Source organism: Lissotriton vulgaris, unplaced genomic scaffold (assembly GCF_964263255.1).
Source record: "Lissotriton vulgaris unplaced genomic scaffold, aLisVul1.2 SCAFFOLD_2063, whole genome shotgun sequence".
Taxonomy (NCBI): domain Eukaryota; kingdom Metazoa; phylum Chordata; class Amphibia; order Caudata; family Salamandridae; genus Lissotriton; species Lissotriton vulgaris.
The window spans coordinates 326,696-344,920 of NW_028254719.1; the positions used below are offsets into that span (position 1 = coordinate 326,696).

The following is an 18,225-nucleotide window of genomic DNA, read 5'->3' on the forward strand; positions in this document are numbered from 1 at the left end:
CTCAATGGTTAGAGCAGCAGACCTTGATGCAGAATGCTGGCCAGGGACCAGGGTTCGATTCCCGCCTCGGCGGGATCGGGCTTAAATTCCTCTGACTGGATATTCTCGCCTCAGTGCCGAATCTAAGCATGGGCCCCACGCTGCAACTCTGGGCAATAGCTTGCTTAGTTTCTACAACGGCCCCCAATGCACAAGGGATGCCTGGATTCACCATGGGATGCCCAGGAGTGGACACCTCACAAGGAAAAGCCAGGAGGGGTTCCCTTGTGGTAGGAGTACAAGTGCCGGGATGCCTCCGGGTAACTGTTCGTGCTATACAAATACAACACATTTACATTTACATTTGACTGTATCATGAACGTGTTACGCGTAGTTCAGCTCACATCACAGTTCCATGTCTCTTTTATGTGATTCTAAAGTATAAAGTGCATAACTTTACATTTTTCCGAGTTATTACATAAGATACATGAGCTGGCTACAGCTAAGCTCCGAAACAATGAACGGCGGTTGCCTCTCTCTGGTGCTCATGGTAAAGTCCCCGTTGTTTCACCCACAAAAGTCATAATGAGGTGCTAACTATCCATCCTGTGGAGATGGAATATGCCCTGCCCATCCTAAAGTCAGGTTGAAGGCTTCATAAGGCAAATCTATCCCTGTAGTCGGTACTTCACAGAAACAATATACATACTTGCACTGAGTTCAGGAGGAGTGCCTGAGAGCTTCCATGGTCGCTGGGATGCACCAACCATGTGAGTTACCATTAGCCGCAACTGAGGGGACAGGAAGGCCATTTAAATGCCCTCTAAAAGCGGTTAGTGAAGCCAATTCTCTATGACAGTTTCTTGGGAAATCTGACACGCAGCTGCGGACATTAATCGCTAGCACTTGGGGCCTGATTACGATTTTGGAGGTGCTGGTACGGGACCGCCAGGCCACTACCCTGTTCCCGCACCGCCAAACCTGTGTGTGCACCGCTCACCAGATTATGACTTTTTTAGGTACTGGCAGGTGGTTCTTTGGCGTTCCCACAGCGGTGTCTATGAAATAGGTACCGCAATGGGAACGTCAAAGGCAGTACCTGCACAGCATGGAATGGTGCAGTCCATGCCGTGCAGGAACTGGAGTGCATGTACAGAGGGGGGCACAACATGTGCCCCACTGCATGCACCCCACGGCCCAGAGGCAACAGGGGGCCCTTTAGGGTCACCTTAGTTTACTCTCCGCCACAGTTTCATGGAGGAGGAACCGCCATATAAACTGTAGCGGAGAGGAAATTCGTAATATGATTGGCGGAACTGCATCGGTCCCGCCAAGCATATTGCGGCTTCTAGACCGCCAGGCCACAGCCAGGAATTCCTGATCCCTGGCGATTGCTGTGGTGCAATGGCAGTCCGGTGCAGCGGTACACCACTATGAGTCTGGCGGTCTGTGGACCACCAGACTCATAATCAGGCCCTCAGTGACTGTGTTGCTTACTGTAAGGTAACAGGTTGAACACCATGCTTGTATGAAATCTGCTCTTTCTGTATGTTCAACTCAGATTTTTACACTTTTTCCTGGAACTTATATTTTATATTTTTGCTTCCTTGCTAACTCTGTACACTTTATCTCTGCTAACTAAGAGTAGAGTGGCTGTGCTCCTACTTTTAAAATGGCTGAATTGCAGTCAGGAAGCTTGGAAGTTAAATACATCTTGTGGACCTAGTGTGCCATCCACTACAGTAGCAGTAGCAGGGAAAACATGATTTCAGGCCTACCCTGTTTAGCCTGACTGCTGCAGTGAATATCTGCAGTGCGACATGTTCAAATAACCCTTTTTCATGGGTGAAAACCTCCCTTTTAAATATTAGTTAGTTACCACTATGTAGGCTTTGTAGACCACAAGGCAGTGTGCATGGTATATACATCTAGAAAATTAATGTTACCATGTCTCTGCAGAGACCAGGCCCTAAAAGCTATTTCCCGGTGGCAGGCCTACCTGTTCTATGTAGAAAACCAGGTGCAGGTTAAAAGGCTAATACTGATAACTCAGGAAAGAGAACAGCTTGAAAAAAAAACTACTATTTTTAATATTTACTAAAAATCCATTTCAATGGTGAAGTCCGATTTTTACTAAATTGCAAGGATGAGTAACTTTTTGGAGGTTAACCTTTACCTGCCTGAACTATCAGAAGGCCAATTAGCATAAGCATCTACCAGCTCTCCGCCTGTGCTCAGCCTTGAATGGTGTGAAATGCCCCTCAGGCACAAACAGTAGGTCATCTGATGTGAATAGGAAGAGCTAACTCCTCTGGGCTCCACAGAATGGCAGGGTGGTGGCTGTGGGCCTCCTTTTTACAGCACAGTCTCAAATCCTGCTTGGGAAAAACCACTGAAACAAGTGGATATGTTTTGCTTTAAACGGCTCTCAATGAGCTGAAGCATGCCATGGCATCGCCCAGACAACACCCCCAGCTCCGCGGTCTTCTCGGAATACAGCGGTTGGCATGCCACTGGCTTTGTGGCATACTCCTGACCACCGCAATGGTAGACCGGCGGTCGGACGGCCAAACTCATAATTGGGCTCTAAGAGTCTGATTTATACTTTGGTTGAGGTTCTATGTCTGTCAGGGCCGTAGAGTAATATACTCTTTCGCCTATATGGTTGCAGCGTCTACCAATGTTAGAGATGTCCGTTGGGCCTACAGAATTTTTTTTAAATTGTCAGGAAGCGCCATCATGGTGGTTCCTATCAATGTTGTAAAAATTTGAGGACGACTCTGTCAAACATGACCTTGTTTCAAAGCAGGAATAGGTTTTTGGTAAATATAAAACAAATGATCCCCACATCATGGTAGTTTACTTATACGGTGTGGTGGCAATTATGTATTGTTTTTACTGTCCCTGACCTCCTGGCTTAGCAAGGGGTGATGGACAGCCATCCAACTGCCCACTCTAAATAGGGTGGGCAGGAGAATGGCTGACTTCTGATTTCCCGTACTCCGGCAGTTCCGAGGAGTATGTTGGCAGTGGAGCCAGAGTAGGCCCTGTCATCGACATAGTTTTAGCCTGCCTGGCTCTGAACGAGGTGGGCAGACCTACAGTTTGTCAGAGAGTACTCTTTTGGCATTGCTATGGAATACCCTCTCTGCCAAACTCTAAATCAAGGCCAAAATCAAAAGGTAACATCTATGACCAGGGTGAACCTTGTTGCTGGATCTGACCTGCACTCTTATCATGGTAGGCCTGAAACCGAGCCTAGGTCCCTGGCTACTACAGCCATTGAATATAATTGGTGCTATGTGTTGTTTGCTGCTATTTCTACTTTAAACTTTAGGCATTCATATCTACAGTTCCCTTGATAGGATTTTGGTCCTTTTTTGGTGTCATTTTGTTAAATAAACTGAACTATTTGGAATTTTTAATGTTTTGTATTTTGACTTTATTACTGTTTTGGTACTGCATAAATAATTTACACATTACTCTAAGTTAAACCTGTCTACTCTGTGCGTTAGCTATCATTTGGTTGAGCTCTTTAATGGGACCAAGAGGGTGTGGTAGTTGGGCATTACTGTACACTGGGGACAGTCACTGGCAGGACACCAATTAGGGGCACAAATGTTCCATTGCTTTGCTATGTGACTAGTTGTTAGTTGTGGGCAGGCCCGGACTGGCAATGCCGGGCACCGGGCAATCCCCCGGTCGGCTGGAGGGGGTGGGGGCCGGTTTTCAAAAAGGGGGCCGGTTTTGTGGCTGGGGGCCGATTTTCAGTCCGCCCGTCACAGCCTGTGACGGTCGGACTGAAAATCGGCCCCCAGCAGCGTCACGTCACTCACTTACAAGAAGCCACATCAATCATGACTCTCAATCAGACTTTCCAAGTTACGATCAGTTACGATGCAGGCTGCCGCCCCCGAATAGTACTGTAGCGCCGCCGCCGCCAGCAAGCCTGATTGACCGGTGTGTGCACTGTAGCACTGCAGCAAGTATGTGCAACCTAACTTAAACAAACGGAGCGAGGAGAAGGGGGTGCCTGTGCGCAGCGCACAGAATTATGCCCTGTCTCCTCCTCTGCCGCGTCTGCGCGTGGAGCGCCTCTAGTGGGGTGCGGCTGTAATTCCATTTCCCGCATGCGCATTGCGCAATTAACTGCGCATGACTGACGAGAGGAGCAGAGGTGCTCACGGACGGACTGTAGTTGAGCGGCCGGCCCCTGCATAATTTTATTCCTACAGTGGCTACTGGCAGTGGCTGGCTAGCGCCGCCACCTAGCCCCCCGACCCCCCTGTGTCTGCCATAGTGCCAGTGCCACCCCGTCCCGTGACCCCACCAACAGCAGGTTTCAAGACGGCAAACCCGGTATAAAACCTAACGCTCCAAGACCAGAGGCCCAAAAACCAGCAAGGTAAATGCCCCCTAAGCCCTCCGGTTGGATGTTAAAAGACTTTCATAATTAAGTGTTCGTCACACCATCGATAGACAGGCCAAGTTAGAAATCCTCCACCTAATTATCACCAATACTGCATGGAGCGTTAATAACAGGATGCAGGAATTCTCTCCAATAACGCGCCAGTGCTGAGTACGAGGAATAATCACGTAAATTGGTGTGCGAGCTGATTTTGACATTATTTGGAGCATTTCCCCCTACTACATTTCAGTTACTTACCTTTCACAGGTGGTGGGGATGGAATGTGCGGGCATTCCCACTAAACGAATAATCTCTAAGGGGAATAAAATCCCATTCCTGTATCAATCGGGATTTCCAGCAAACATTCGACAGCCCTCGAATGTGTTCCCCACATTCGAGGGCTGTCTCCCTCGAATGTGGGGAACTGGCTGGGTTTGAGTCTCGGCAATGACACTGAACATCCTGTGATTCTGGGCAAATCACTTAATTTCCCCGTGCCTAACAAAAATGAATGTGTTCTCGTGTAATTCAACTGGTGCTATGTAAAGCGCTTGATACCTGATTCGGGTCAAGTTCGCACTATATAAACTCTGTGGAAAAAACCAACATATTTTTCCAATTTTGTATCAGTATATCCAAAGTTCAATTGTTAAAAGAATTCCCCAAATCTTATTGAACTTCTTGACAATTCCATGACGGCGATAGTAAATTCTTTCCTTCGCCATAATTGGCCGGCCAAGGGTTCAGACACTAACTTGGCAAGCAGGGTAAGAGAACTTACATTGGTTTGGAACACAGGGACCAGAATACACGATTAATCCTATCATTCATGAACCGAGTGATCCAACATATAATACAGGATCTAGGGTCTATGTACAACATGTATTTGAAATAAGTTGGCCCAGGTACATATAAGGATTCCTATTTTGGCCCTTGTTTCTTTTATAACAATTCTACTTGATTCTATTGAATTTGCGTTATATATTTATATGTGACTGATATGTGTGATTTGAATGGAATGTATGTAGTGCGATTGATAGTTTGACTGTGGTATTTGGGGGGTTGAGCCTGGGTCTCTCCAGGGTGTACATAAATTGTTATGAATATTGCTACTGTGGTGTTGGCATTTGAATAGATATTGTTTATACCTAAGTCTAGGTGTATGTACCGTAAGAATCGTTGAATATTGTGAATAAATATGATGTATACATTTTTGCCACAAACCTGGCTTTGAGATTTGTGATGTATTGAATCGCTAGGCTTAATTGCGACTTATTGGGTTTGAAATTATTGATGAGATATTTTACTTCAATCTATGTACCAGACGGGTGGTTACTTATACTAACTCGGCAACTTCCAGTTAGTGCATGAGATGCAGACAGCACAACTCAGAAACAGGAAGCGCCAACCACTTCTCGCTGTTCACGCTGCGCTCGCTCGCTACGCGCCGGACGGGGGCTGGTTCGCTACGTGCCGGATGGGGGCTGGTCTGACAAAATTTGCCAGGGCTGCTTTCAGTTCCCAGTCCGGCTCTGGTTGTGGGTAACTATATTGGTGGTACCAAACTTTGAGGGCCCTTATTTTGGATCCTTCTAATCACAATGAAGACTTTTGGCTACAGGCGGTACTTATGGAAATAGGCCACCTACAGGGTGAAAAGGTTAGAACACTGGAGTTCGTTTCAGCAACTAGGTTACCTCTGATGTCACGTTCACTTCTGGGGAAATTCTTATTAGCTGGGATGCACAATGTCCATAGCCCGTGGGCAGGGCCGGACTGGGAACCAAAACCGGCCCTGGCAAAGTGCTCGGCCGCCCCCACCCCCCGCGGGGGGAGGGGGGCGGGGTGCGACTGCACTCTTTGCCAGGGCCGGTTTTCGGCCGATTTTGTTACAGGGCCGTTTTTGCAGCTATGTAACAAAAACGGCCCCCAGGGGCCCAAAACCGGCCCCCACCCTTGCGGCGCTCGGGGGATTGACCCGTGCCCGCAACGGTCAGTCCGGGCCTGCCCGTGGGTGATGTAGATCTGCGCCCATCTAGGCTATAATCATATGAGTCACAGTTGGGGTTTCCCCCAGAATCTAGGACTGATCCTGGTGGGCAAAATATCAGCCAAAAGGTCCTGTGTCTGGCAAATATTCTCTTGTTACTGGCTTGAGGTTTTTAGTACTCATCCTACTTTGTGAGCACTAGCGAAAGCTAGTGCCAGTCAAAACAAAAGCAGCTTCCACTGCATTATAGGAGCATTCTGTTTTTGAGCAGGGAAGCTAAAAACAAAGGCAATGCAGGGCATCAAATCCACAGAAGCCGACAGCAGCCCGTGGCTAAACTGCTAGTTTGTGCAGGTCCATTACACCTTCAGTCGGCGTACTGGTTCCTCACACACAACTCAAATATAACAAATATTTTTGGGAGGGTAAAAGCCACAATTATGTCGACTGAATTCATTTTACACTGGGGAAAGCAGGTTTGCTATCTACATTTAGGAGGTTCGGTTACAAGAAATCTCTGCCATCATACAGCTATTTTACACCTATTGTCTTGTATGGGGGTGGACCGTACTTGAGTTGGGGGTAGGATGGTCAACTTTAAGCTGTATTTGTAATCTTTGGATAGAGCTGTGCTTTATCTATCAGATCTCCTGATTATTTAAAAATATATTAATGGAGTCAACCAAGGTGGCGCCTGTTGCACTGGATGCATACGTTGGTGTTCTCTAGGCATCTCACACCCCAAAAACAATTAAACCTGGCAGGCCAGCTACCAACCCACATGGGCCTGAGTCACCCATTGGCCTAACGATGCGAAGGTGAAGCAGACAATTAAGGTGAACATTTTTCCAAGCACAATACAGTGATTTATATTGGTGTGACCAGTACAGAAAGGTGCCTGCACCTCCGAACTGCATCACTCAAACCTGACTGTGCAGCATGGCAAAAAATCTTTGCGAAGGTCAATAGGCCTCATAGGGAGCACTGGCTTTGCCAATGCCTGTACTAATCATGGAAAAGATCTGGTACCATGCACATCATTTAGATCTATAGAGCTGATTGATGTGGATGCTAACATTTTGACAAAAAATCAGAATTTCCATCTACAATCAATCCTTCCATAATTTATCCATACAGATCATGCAGGGTTAATCAAAAATAGGCTTGTGTACAATAAAACTAGAAAAATGCTCATTTAATATACATTGCCACACAATGACTATGATGGTCAGCAGTGCTTATCTCACTGTCCTCAGAAAAGCCTTTCATGTTGTCTTTCGTAGAGAAAGCTTTGATCACAAAATGGATGGGGTTTGATGTTAGAAAATGGATTGAAGCTGATATAGTCCCTTATTGCGAGTTGGAGCATCTCCTGATAGTCCACGCTGCGGAGAAGCCATGGAGACATGCGCCACCGATAAGGGGCTTGATGGGTCTGCAGGAGCAGATTGAGTTGGATCGGTGAATGGTCAAAGAGGCCTCGGGCTGTGATGGATGTGTGTGATACTCTGTGTATGTAACTATGTGGAAGGAACAAATAATCTAGGCGTGAAAGGGTTGGGTGTACTGACGAAGCGTAAGTGAACCCTGCCTCCGAGGGATGAAATGGCTGCCAAGATTCTGCCCAGCCCAGCGTATGTGCCAAAATCTGCAGTTTAGATCTAGGGGGGGTGTATCTGGTGGGTGTGCACGCCATCTGTCCAGAGGGCTCGTGATATCATGCCAATCTCCACCTAGGATTGTCAAGCCACCTGGAAGGTCCCCCCAAAGCAGTGTTAGTCTATCTACGAATGTCTGACCCAAAGGAGGAGGGGCATATATACTCCCAATCGTGATCTGTTTGCCAGCTATATTGCCGGAGACGATCGTGAAGCACCCACCTGGATCTGACCAATGTCGTGTTACCTGGAACGGCACTCGGCGGTGAATAAGTATCACCGTTCCGCGAGCGCGCCGCGCAAAACCAGAGTGATACACCTTTGCAAACCTATATCTGGACAGGCTGTGCCCAAAAGGTAAGTCTCCTACAATAGTAGGATGTCAGCCGAATAACGCTTTGCTAAGTGAAGCACTGCCCGCTTGATTTTGTTCAGTAGTCCCCTTACATTCCAAGCCAGGATATTGAGCTCTCCCTGTAGAGACTTACGTGTGTCATGTGTCATCCATAATCTTTATAATGTGCAATGACCGAAGGTGCAGTAGTGACGTAGTATGGAGTCGTGTGTCTGGTGCGCAGAACAAAAAGCAACAACTACAACAAACAAACTGAAACCCTGCATAGCCCCCCGCTCCCCCACCCCCATACTTCCAGTAAAAAGGACTATATGTCACGGTGGAATCCGGACCCAGGCCTCCAACATGAGGAACCAAGCAGTTCCCCCAATGGGCCCCCTCCCAACCCAACATCACCCAGCATATGTTATGTTATGTTATGTTATTTTGTGTCTTTTATAGCGCTCGGCTACTCAGAAGAGTGTCCCGGCGCTTTATTGACAACTTAAGAAGACAGACACAACACAACAGATTAAAAGAAAACAGGGTCATCAGAACACGGAAAAAGACTAGGAAGCAAAAAGCCAGGTTTTCAGGCCCTTCCTAAAGGCCAACAGATTTGGGGTGCTGCGTAACGTCAGGGGCAGAGAGTTCCAAAGCTGAGGGGCCCGTAGCATAAATGAGCGACCTCCAATGCGGGCCCTCCTCACGCGCGGGACAATGGCAAGGAACTTCGACTCAGACCTCAAAGATCGGGTAGGACGATAGGAAACTAGCCTCTTCTGAAGGTATTTTGCCCCCGTGGCGTGGAAGGCCTTGTGGGCGAGGGTGAGAGCTTTAAAAACTATCCGCTGTCGGATAGGCAGCCAATGAAGCAACTGCAACAGGCCAGAGACTTTGACTCGCCTATGCAGGCCAAAAATGGCACGTGCTGCCGCATTCTGGACCACCTGCATCCGTTGCAGGAGATATTCAGGCAGGCCAAGATATAGGACGTTGGAGTAGCTCAGTCTTGACCCGATCAAGGCCTGTACCGTAATCCTCCTATGGTCCTCCTATTGGCATACCCAAAACGTCCGGGATGGACAATGTCTGATACGCCTCAGAGCAGGTGAAGCTGACCCCAGCACACTAGGATCCAAAACGGCCCACCATGAAACCCCAGCTGCAAGACAGTGCTCTAAGGGAAAGGAGAGAGGGAAAAAGACCTAAAGCCATGGCAAGCTCAGTCTGCAGTCTCTGAGTGACCCTTGGCACACCAATTAGAATGGAAACTGTGACGCCTTGATGTAGTGTCTCTGTCCTGTCGGCCACTCCGATGAGAACCCTGCGAGGAGTCTGAGTTGAGCAGTGGCAGCAAGTGTCGCTTAAGATTACATCTCTCATCAGTCGAAGCAAAGATCTCCTCCAGGGAGTCAAAGAAAAGAGTCTTGGCATTATGTATCACCTTCATCCGGGCGGGGAACAGCAGCGCGTAGGATATTGTCAACTCGCGAAGTTGCCGCTAGTCCGCAACAAAGGACTGTCTCTGCTGCTGCACCAGCGGGGTATAGTCAGGGAAGACCATGATTGGATGAGAGTCGAAGATCATTTTGTCCTTGTGGAGATGAGTATAGCGGAGGATCTCATCCCGGTCGGCGTAGTTGAGAAGCCAAGCAATCACTGGCCTCGGACATTCTCCGGGGGGAGGATACTTAGCTAGAACCCGGTGGAACTGCTCGACCACGACGCAGGAAGAAATGGCCTCGGGCTGTAGCAGTGTCTTGAGCCTGCCTGGGAGGAAATCGTCCATGGAAGTACCTTCACAACCCTCCAGGAAGCCCACCAGGCGGATGTTATTGCTCCGGGCCCTCCCCTGCGCATCTTCGACCCTTGAGGCAAGCTCCCGTGAGACCGTTGTGGGTTTGTCCACATGCTTCTGGAGTGCGGATACTGTGTCTTCCACCATGGAGACCCTGGTCTCTGCCTCCGTGATCTGGTCTACTGCCTTCTGAAGGTCCTGGCGGAGGAATGACACCTCAGAACCAACGGCCCCGATCTGGGCCTCGAGTGCAGTCCGCGAGCAGCGCCGCGGTGTCGGAAGACAGACTGTCCGCACCCTCCCTCCTGGCAGGGGCCATGGTATAGTGGTCCATGGTGTTCTGCTTGGGGGCCGCCGCGCCAAGTCTGTCTTTACTCATTGTGGAACAGAGAAGCAGACCGGGAGGCAGCCCCAGCCCGTAGCCGCAGCAGGTGAGTGTGGGAGGGTGAGCCCCACGGGAGCACGGCAGACCTCAGTGAAGGACGATGGACCACGCAGCACTGGGAGCCTCCCTGGAGTATGTCTCCGGACATGCAGATGAACGCTGCTCGGGCGGGGCTGCAGCCAGGTCAAGCCCCCAGTCCCCACAACTCACCGCACAGGACAGGCGGGTGGGCGAGGCTCACTGGGGCACCAGGTGGTCGAGGGAAACTGCACACAGCCGGCGGAGGAGCCACTAACCACGGGGTCTCCACACTGCGTCACCCAGGATATCGGCGGAGGGTCTACATCAGAGGCGCCACACTGTGGGCCGGCCGCCAGCAGGAAGCGGGGGCCAACTTGCCCCACAGTCTCCGGATCTTACCGGCACAGTCTCAACTTCCACAGAAATGCGCAATGTCTCTAAGTCACTCCGCTATTCTCTGCCGCCGCGGCTCAGGCCTCCCAGCGGGTCCCTCTGCGGCCCGACCCTCAGCAGAGGACGAGTCTGTAACAGGGCAGTGCAGCCCGCCCCATGCGGCTAAGCAAGATGGCGTGGAGCGCCGCAGGCGTCCACAAGGCTCGGGCCCCACCAGGAACTTCTCAGGCCTCCTGGTCTCCACGGCCTGTGTGCACCAGTCAGAAGGCAGGGGATGGGCTCACTGCAGCAGCGCCGGAGGCACGGCAAAGGCAACCGGCCCAAGCCACACGGAGGCAGGCCCCCACCCCACCCCGCCCCGCCCCAGGCCCCCACGAACACTGACCTGGGGTCCCACAGGATGAGGGCAGCTGCCGAGGTGAGGCCTGCACAATCGGCCTTCAAGGGATCTCGGCAGCGGCCCAGCCTATGCAGCACGCTGTCACGCAGCCCCAGAAGAAGGCCGCCGGCGCGTTGCTGTCGTATCTGGACCGTCCGGGCACGCCACAGTCACCAAATTGCGCCCAGGAGGTCTTGGTGTGCTCCGCAATGGGTGCCCTGCATCAGAAGTGTCTGGAGTCAGTATTTTGGCAGGATAATGGCTTTGAGCAGGTACGAGCTAGCGGAGCTCTGCGTCTGCCATGCTTGGCTCCGAAGCCACGCCCGAATACTCGGGGTGCTTTGAGGATTAATTCAAGAAGCAACACCACATCTGGGTCCTTTCCTTGTGAATGTAGGCCACAGTGAACTTTGGTGCCCAATTCTATAAGGACACTTCAGATGTGTGTTTAAATAACTTGTATAGATGTTAACTGATGAATTTTCAAGCCTCATGGCAACGTGTTGAATTTAGGGCCTGAATGAGAAGGATCCATGTGTTTGATATAATTTAGATCTACTCTAGTATCTGAATTTGATACTGGTGGGTGAGTTTGTGAGTTACTGAATATTGAAATAAGATGAAAAAACTACCGATGTTGTATGAAAAGAAATGCATATTAAGTTTAAGGTCTCTAAAATCTATAACCTAAAATAAAACAAAAACATTTTTGGCTTGAGCATTCCTACCACCATTCCAAAGAGTGGGGTGAATGAAGCCATAAACGAAGGGGAGTGACTGGCTATTTGACTGTGGAATAAAAGGAGCAATTCAATTGATTTATTGGGAAATAAAATATGGTAGCAAAATCTTTAGATAAGGAGTTCACAGCCACTGGTGGAGTAAAGGGCAGACGTCAACCTAGTTTTGAGGAAAGTGGAAAAAGGGGGCTCAGGGGTGTGAAGAAGTGCTTTGAAAGGCAACTCTCAGCCTTCCAACCCTTTCAAATATTTCAATATGTAAGCAACATCTGGAGCAACATTGCATCTGATCTCATCTGAATGGCTGTGAAGCCATCCACGGATTTTGAGGTAATAGATGTTCTGAAAATAAAAAAAACCTAGGGCCAAGATATTGAAGCTCTGATATTGCACTGTCTGCTGCTGTTATGTGAACAGTTGGAAAAATGTGAAACTCTTGGTGACCCTCGACTTCACCAGTGGTTTCAATTGACCATAATAATGCCTTTCATACCTATTTTATACCAACATTCAGGTGCACCACAGCCAATTTCTTAATACATGCATTGACTGAGATTATTATTGCACAATGCCTTAACTTGAAAGATATGACTTCTAATGCAAAGTTTATACTAATCGTAGAAAAAGATGCTACCTTCCAACGTCTTCTAGATGATGAATTCTGCAAAAAATTATCCCCATGCATAATCATAACGGTAGGTGTCTAAAGGTATTTTTGTAACACTTTAGTCTTGCCCCATGAAATACCATTTAGAGTAATGTAGCCAAACAAATGTATGCATTTGTAGACATAAAAAAATCACATGGTTTCCTAGTTATGAAAGATTATGGGGCCCGATTCACAGAATGAATTTAAGACTCAATCCTAAACTTACTACTGTTTTGGTATTCACAGATTGCACTTACTACTTTTGGTATTCACAGAATGAACTTACTACTTTTGGCATTCACAGAATGCACTTACTACTTTTGGTATTCACAGAATTAACTTACTCATTTCGGTATTCACAGAAGTTAGAACTCCTAACTTTAGGACTCCTAAATGCCTTCTTTGAATACCGAAAGTCTTAAAATTAGGATTTTTCTCAATTTAGTAGTAGTAAAATTAGGACTCCTAACTTTAGGACTCCTAAATGCCTTCTGTGAATACCGAAAGTCTTAAAAGTAGGATTTTTCTCAATTTAGTAGCAGTAAAGTTAGGACTTACATGTATGAGAATCTTCTCATTTAAAAAAGGTAGGAGAGTTGGAGGTGGAGAAATACCCTCACAAGTTGTGAACAGCATGTTGTGGTACTTTAGTAATGCTATTGCAATAATGCTAAACATTCTGCACAATGCAGTGGAATGTGTTTCAGCAAATAGATGTTGTATTTGCCATTTAAAATGAAGATCGCTGTTGTTTACAGAAGCAGTCTATACTGTTCTGAATTTTCTGAATTGTTTTTAGGTTTGAGTTTAGTCAAGACCTTTTGGTTTTACTAAAATTATATTTATATAATATACTTACTTTTAGTAGCTTTTAGCCAGACCTTTTCATACATTCATCTAATTCACATTTAATTTCACCCACTACGGCACGCAGCACTGGACACTGGGTTTGCCTACTTCGGGCATTGACTAACTTCACTGTGAGTTACAGCATTCTGATCTTTCCAAAGGAACACATCCACACACAACATGGTTCCATTAAGTGCCATGAACCTTTATGACAATGTGCATTTTTGAGACCCCAAAAATATTTTAGCTGTTAGCCATTTTTTTAGGCTTAAGAGGTTCCCATGACTTCCCAACAGCAAGTTTTCACCAAAACCATGACAAAACAAGACAAAGCCGAAAGGCCAGCTGCCAACTCCAGACCTGTTGGCTTTGCCAATGCTTGTGTTTGAAAGGCAGCTGCAGTCTCCTGTTGTACGCAGATCTTTATGTGAGGTGTCAGGGTTTGGTGCTGCATTTTCTGCCAGCTGACATTTTCAGCTGATGGAAGTGCTTTTGCGGTGGGCCAGCTGCTATATGACTGGTGTGCCTGATGTCCCTCCTACATAGGCAGTGGCTTCCATCGCTGTTTTTTCTTACGCTGGACGATGATGCAAAGAGCGGCTGTTTTGGGAAGAGAAAAGAATGTACTGATGTGCTCCATGTCATGGATATTGTTTTTTTTCCAAAAGCAAATTTACGCTGGGAAAGAGGGCAGGATTGGATCATTGACCATTTTGTGCGAAAGGGCTCCCAAAGTGTTGGTAACCACACCTTTGGCAAAACATCCCTACCCCCTCTGCAGTATTTTTTAAATATGTCAGGTGATTCACTGTAGGGCAATTGTAAGAGAAGCTTCCACCGCCCCATGGGTTTGGTGGGCCACCAGCCAGGGTCTCAAGTATTCTCTTCAAAGCAAATCTTGTATTTAACTTGTCTTTATTTTCAGTGCATTCATTTTTATTTTTATTTAATTCGTAGATATATAGATTCTGATTTTTTTTTGCCAGGGGAAAGGAGTGCCAGATCTGAACACAAGACTGCTAATTAGAAAGCTCTGGGATACGTTCCACATACCCATTTTCACACTTGTGGATGCCGATCCACATGGTAAGTTCTTTTAAAAACATCATTTGTGAACTCACACATTTTCTAAGAACAGCATCCTTGATATTTAGGTAAAAAAACTGATTTCGTGAATTTTATAATTTTATTAAAGAAAATGTTGCACTATTGCTTTCTGTGTTGTGATGAAAACTGTATAGAAATAGTTGTATCTGATAGAAACATATAGCCGCAGATTCCTTAACTTGGAATATCCCCGGGCGTCAGACTGGATCCAGAGAATTTTTCTCAGCAGCCCCTCTGCGTGCCGTGGGACGGCGCCGCATGGCTCCACCCTGACGTCGTTCATGGACATGACATCAGTGGAGCCATATAAGTCCCTCCCGGCGTGTTGATGTCAGTTTCCTTCTTTTCCGCGTCCCTACGCGGATCCAGGAGTACCGGCCTGTTTTGTTTTCAGGACCTCTCGACGCCTTCAGCATCCGGGAACAGTGTGCGATGCCTTCGGGCTTCAAGTCGTGTGAGACCTGTATGCGGCAGATGTCAGCAACTGATCCGCACGTTATCTGTATGTGGTGCCTAGGAGAGCACCACTAGTCCGAGGAGTGTGACACCTGCTGGCAACTGAAGCCAAAGTCTCTGCAGAAGCGTCGTATGAAGTTGCTGACTGCCCAGATGTACCGTTCAGAGTCTTCGTGTCGCCGGTCTGCATCTCAAACTGGGGCTCCTCTTCGGTCAGTGCACAAAAAGGTGTGTACAAAATAAGATAAAGGTGTGCTAAAATTGGATGAAATGAAATTTATTCTGGTGCTACCCACTCTTCCAATATTAAAAAGTAGTCATTGACAGTCACAAAACAGTTTTTTTGGGACCGCCTAGATGTACATCTAGGTGGTCCCCAGAATTTTTTTTGTGACTGTCACTGACTACTTTTTAATATTGGAAGAGTGGGTAGCACCAGAATAAATTTTATTTTCAGTACCCCCTCATCCAATTTTAGCACACCTTTTTCTTATTTCGTACACATCTTTTTGTGCACTGTGACATCAGTCCTCCCTTGTTTGTGTTAACATCCTCTTAATTGAGTAGTAAGACCACAGTAAGACCTGTCTGATCGGGTGAGGTCTCTCTCAAAATCTGGGCCCTCTCCGTGAAAGCTAAGTGGCACCCCTGATGGTGGTCTCAAAGGAATCCCAAATGATGAAGGGCGGTTCCGTGTGGTGACTGATGGGCATCCTTGCCTGACCACTATGTGGGTCTGTTGTAGGGATGACCTTAGATAGATATACACATGGCATGGTGATCTAGTTTTTCTTGTTAGTTCACAGTTTGCGTTTACACCTCAGTTGTGCTATACCCTCCGATATCTATATATACTCTGCATGGTGATATCTGTTCCCTCACGTCATTGTTTGTGTATACACTGTTGTGCATGCTCAGCCTGTATGCTCTGGCTCTGTCATACCTTCTTGTCACTTCTCTGGGTCTTTATCTCTTGCGGATCCATCAAATCCTGTGCTCAGTTCCCCTTCATTTGCAATGGTTTCTGGACTCTCTCACGTTCAGCACTACCATTCTGGTTCTGTGCTTCCTTTCATCCCTGTCTGGACGAGAGAGGTTTCGTACTGTCCCTTGACGGATTGTGGTGCCTTTGCCTCCCCTTGGTGTTCTGCTTCTAACAGAGCTTACTGGTCTGGTGTCAGCCATGCTGGCATTGCTGTCACCACCGTGTTTTAGTCAACTTGTTGACGACTAAGTTCTCTTTGGAACTTGGTGGGTTTCAGTTGCAGGCCTTCCTCCAATGGGGCTTTGGTATCTATTCTAAGTTAAGGAATCTGCGGCAAGATGTCTCTATCAGATTAACAAGTTACATACCTTCGGTAACGATGTATCTGGTAGAGACACAGTCTAGCTGCAGATTCCTTAACACCCACCCATCCTACCCGCTCTGCGAGGACCTTTTCCAGTTGGGTTTTACTCACTCGTCTCCTTTCAGGGGGCTTTTGTCTTCCTGCTGGGTGGCCTCTTTCATCTCCCTCCTTGGCAGGATGGCTCATTCAGTTTTATCTGTTTTTTCTCCACCTGTGATTGGGTGGTAGGTTCATGTGTCCTCCTACGCTCCTACACCCTGGTCCTTCCAGTATGGGGGTTACTCATGTTCTTCTTCCCTCATTCCCACCATCCCCTGTCATTTCTCCATTACTTGGGGTCTCTTGACTCTGCTACAGTCAACTGGTTCAGGGTCTGTTTGACTGTGCCTCAGTCCATAGGCCTCTTGTAGGGGGTACGGTTGCACATTCCCCGTTGTTGCCGACCTGTGGTCGATTATTGTGAGTCATGTTGTTCCGGTCTTGTTGCCCTTCACAGTTACATCCTTTGGTTGCAGACTTCCTGTTGTTTGCCATGACATTCATTTCAAATGCCGTTTTGCCTCATAGGAGGGCATAGTTTACGCTTTTCTAAGAGCGGGTACTCTGCTCTTTTCCTTCAATTCCTTTCAGTATAAAGTTTTCTTTCTGTCATTGTTTCAATGTTTTTTCATCTTTTTTGGCACACTGTTCCCACACTCTCATAGTTTTAGTTGTGGCGCCACGTTGTGGCGGCGAAAAGTTTCACCGAAGAAAATTGACCTCAGCGCGCAGGGAGGGACTTATATGGCTCCACTGACGTCATATGCGTGGACGACGTCAGGGCAGAGCTATGTGGTGACATCCCCGGCGTACAGAGGTGCTGCTGAGAAAAATTCTCCGGATTCAGTCTGACGCCTGGGGATATTCTTAGTTGAGGAATCTGCGGCTAGACTGTGTCTCTACCAGATACATCGTTACTGAAGTTAAGTAACTCGTTCATTTGTCAAAACAATTCTGTGTGGTTATATTTGTGCTGTGGAAATAACATTCATGAATGAAGAGGATAGCCCTCTTCACTAACCTAACAGGGCTCAAAAAACACAATCAGGTGAACAATTGTGCCAGAGCCCAATGATAAGCCAAATATGGAGAGGACAAACAAGGGCCTATATACTTAGCTAAGAGAAGGTCACCTATGACAGAGGTCACATCTAACTGAAATACACACAAGACACGGTTAACCTCTTTTTCGGACGATTACAACCGGCGATGAAAGCTCCCCCAAAAAGCAAACTAAAAAGAATGTTTTACTGAAGTTTGGATCCTGATGCATATCCATAAACTACAATGCAGTGCTTTAGGTCTGCAGGGTGCACGATGGAGGCAGCTGGAAGAGTCTTGAAGACAAGGCAAGAATTAATGGATTCATTATCTCTGACTCCTCGTTGTCTGTGCCTCTTTGATCACCAGCTTACTTTGATTGATATCATGGTAATGTAAACACTGTTATAGATGGGGCTCACGGTGTTATGGTATTTTAATTTTTTTAACATTTCTGTCTGTATTTATCCATATTTATTTTTTCGTATCTTATTAGTATTTATCCATATTTATTTTGTGGTTTGCGAATAAGTGGAGTCAAAATTGGTAAATTTCCACATTTATTTAACTGATTAACATGCAGTCATACTTTGATGTCTGTTGTGTTTTAGCAAATTCCGCAGCCAAATATAGCAGAACACTACACC

At 47.1% G+C, this 18,225-nt stretch overlaps 1 protein-coding gene across 1 annotated transcript in view; it reads left to right on the top strand.

The window, feature by feature from the left end:
* SPO11 (SPO11 initiator of meiotic double strand breaks) overlaps window positions 1–18,225 on the top strand; it is a 367,632-nt gene that overhangs the window by 302,407 nt on the left and 47,000 nt on the right. The window contains exons 9-10 of the mRNA XM_086951746.1: window positions 12,674–12,783; window positions 14,573–14,672. Coding sequence (XP_086807872.1) covers window positions 12,674–12,783; window positions 14,573–14,672 — 210 coding nt within the window. The remainder of the gene's footprint in view (window positions 1–12,673; window positions 12,784–14,572; window positions 14,673–18,225) is intronic.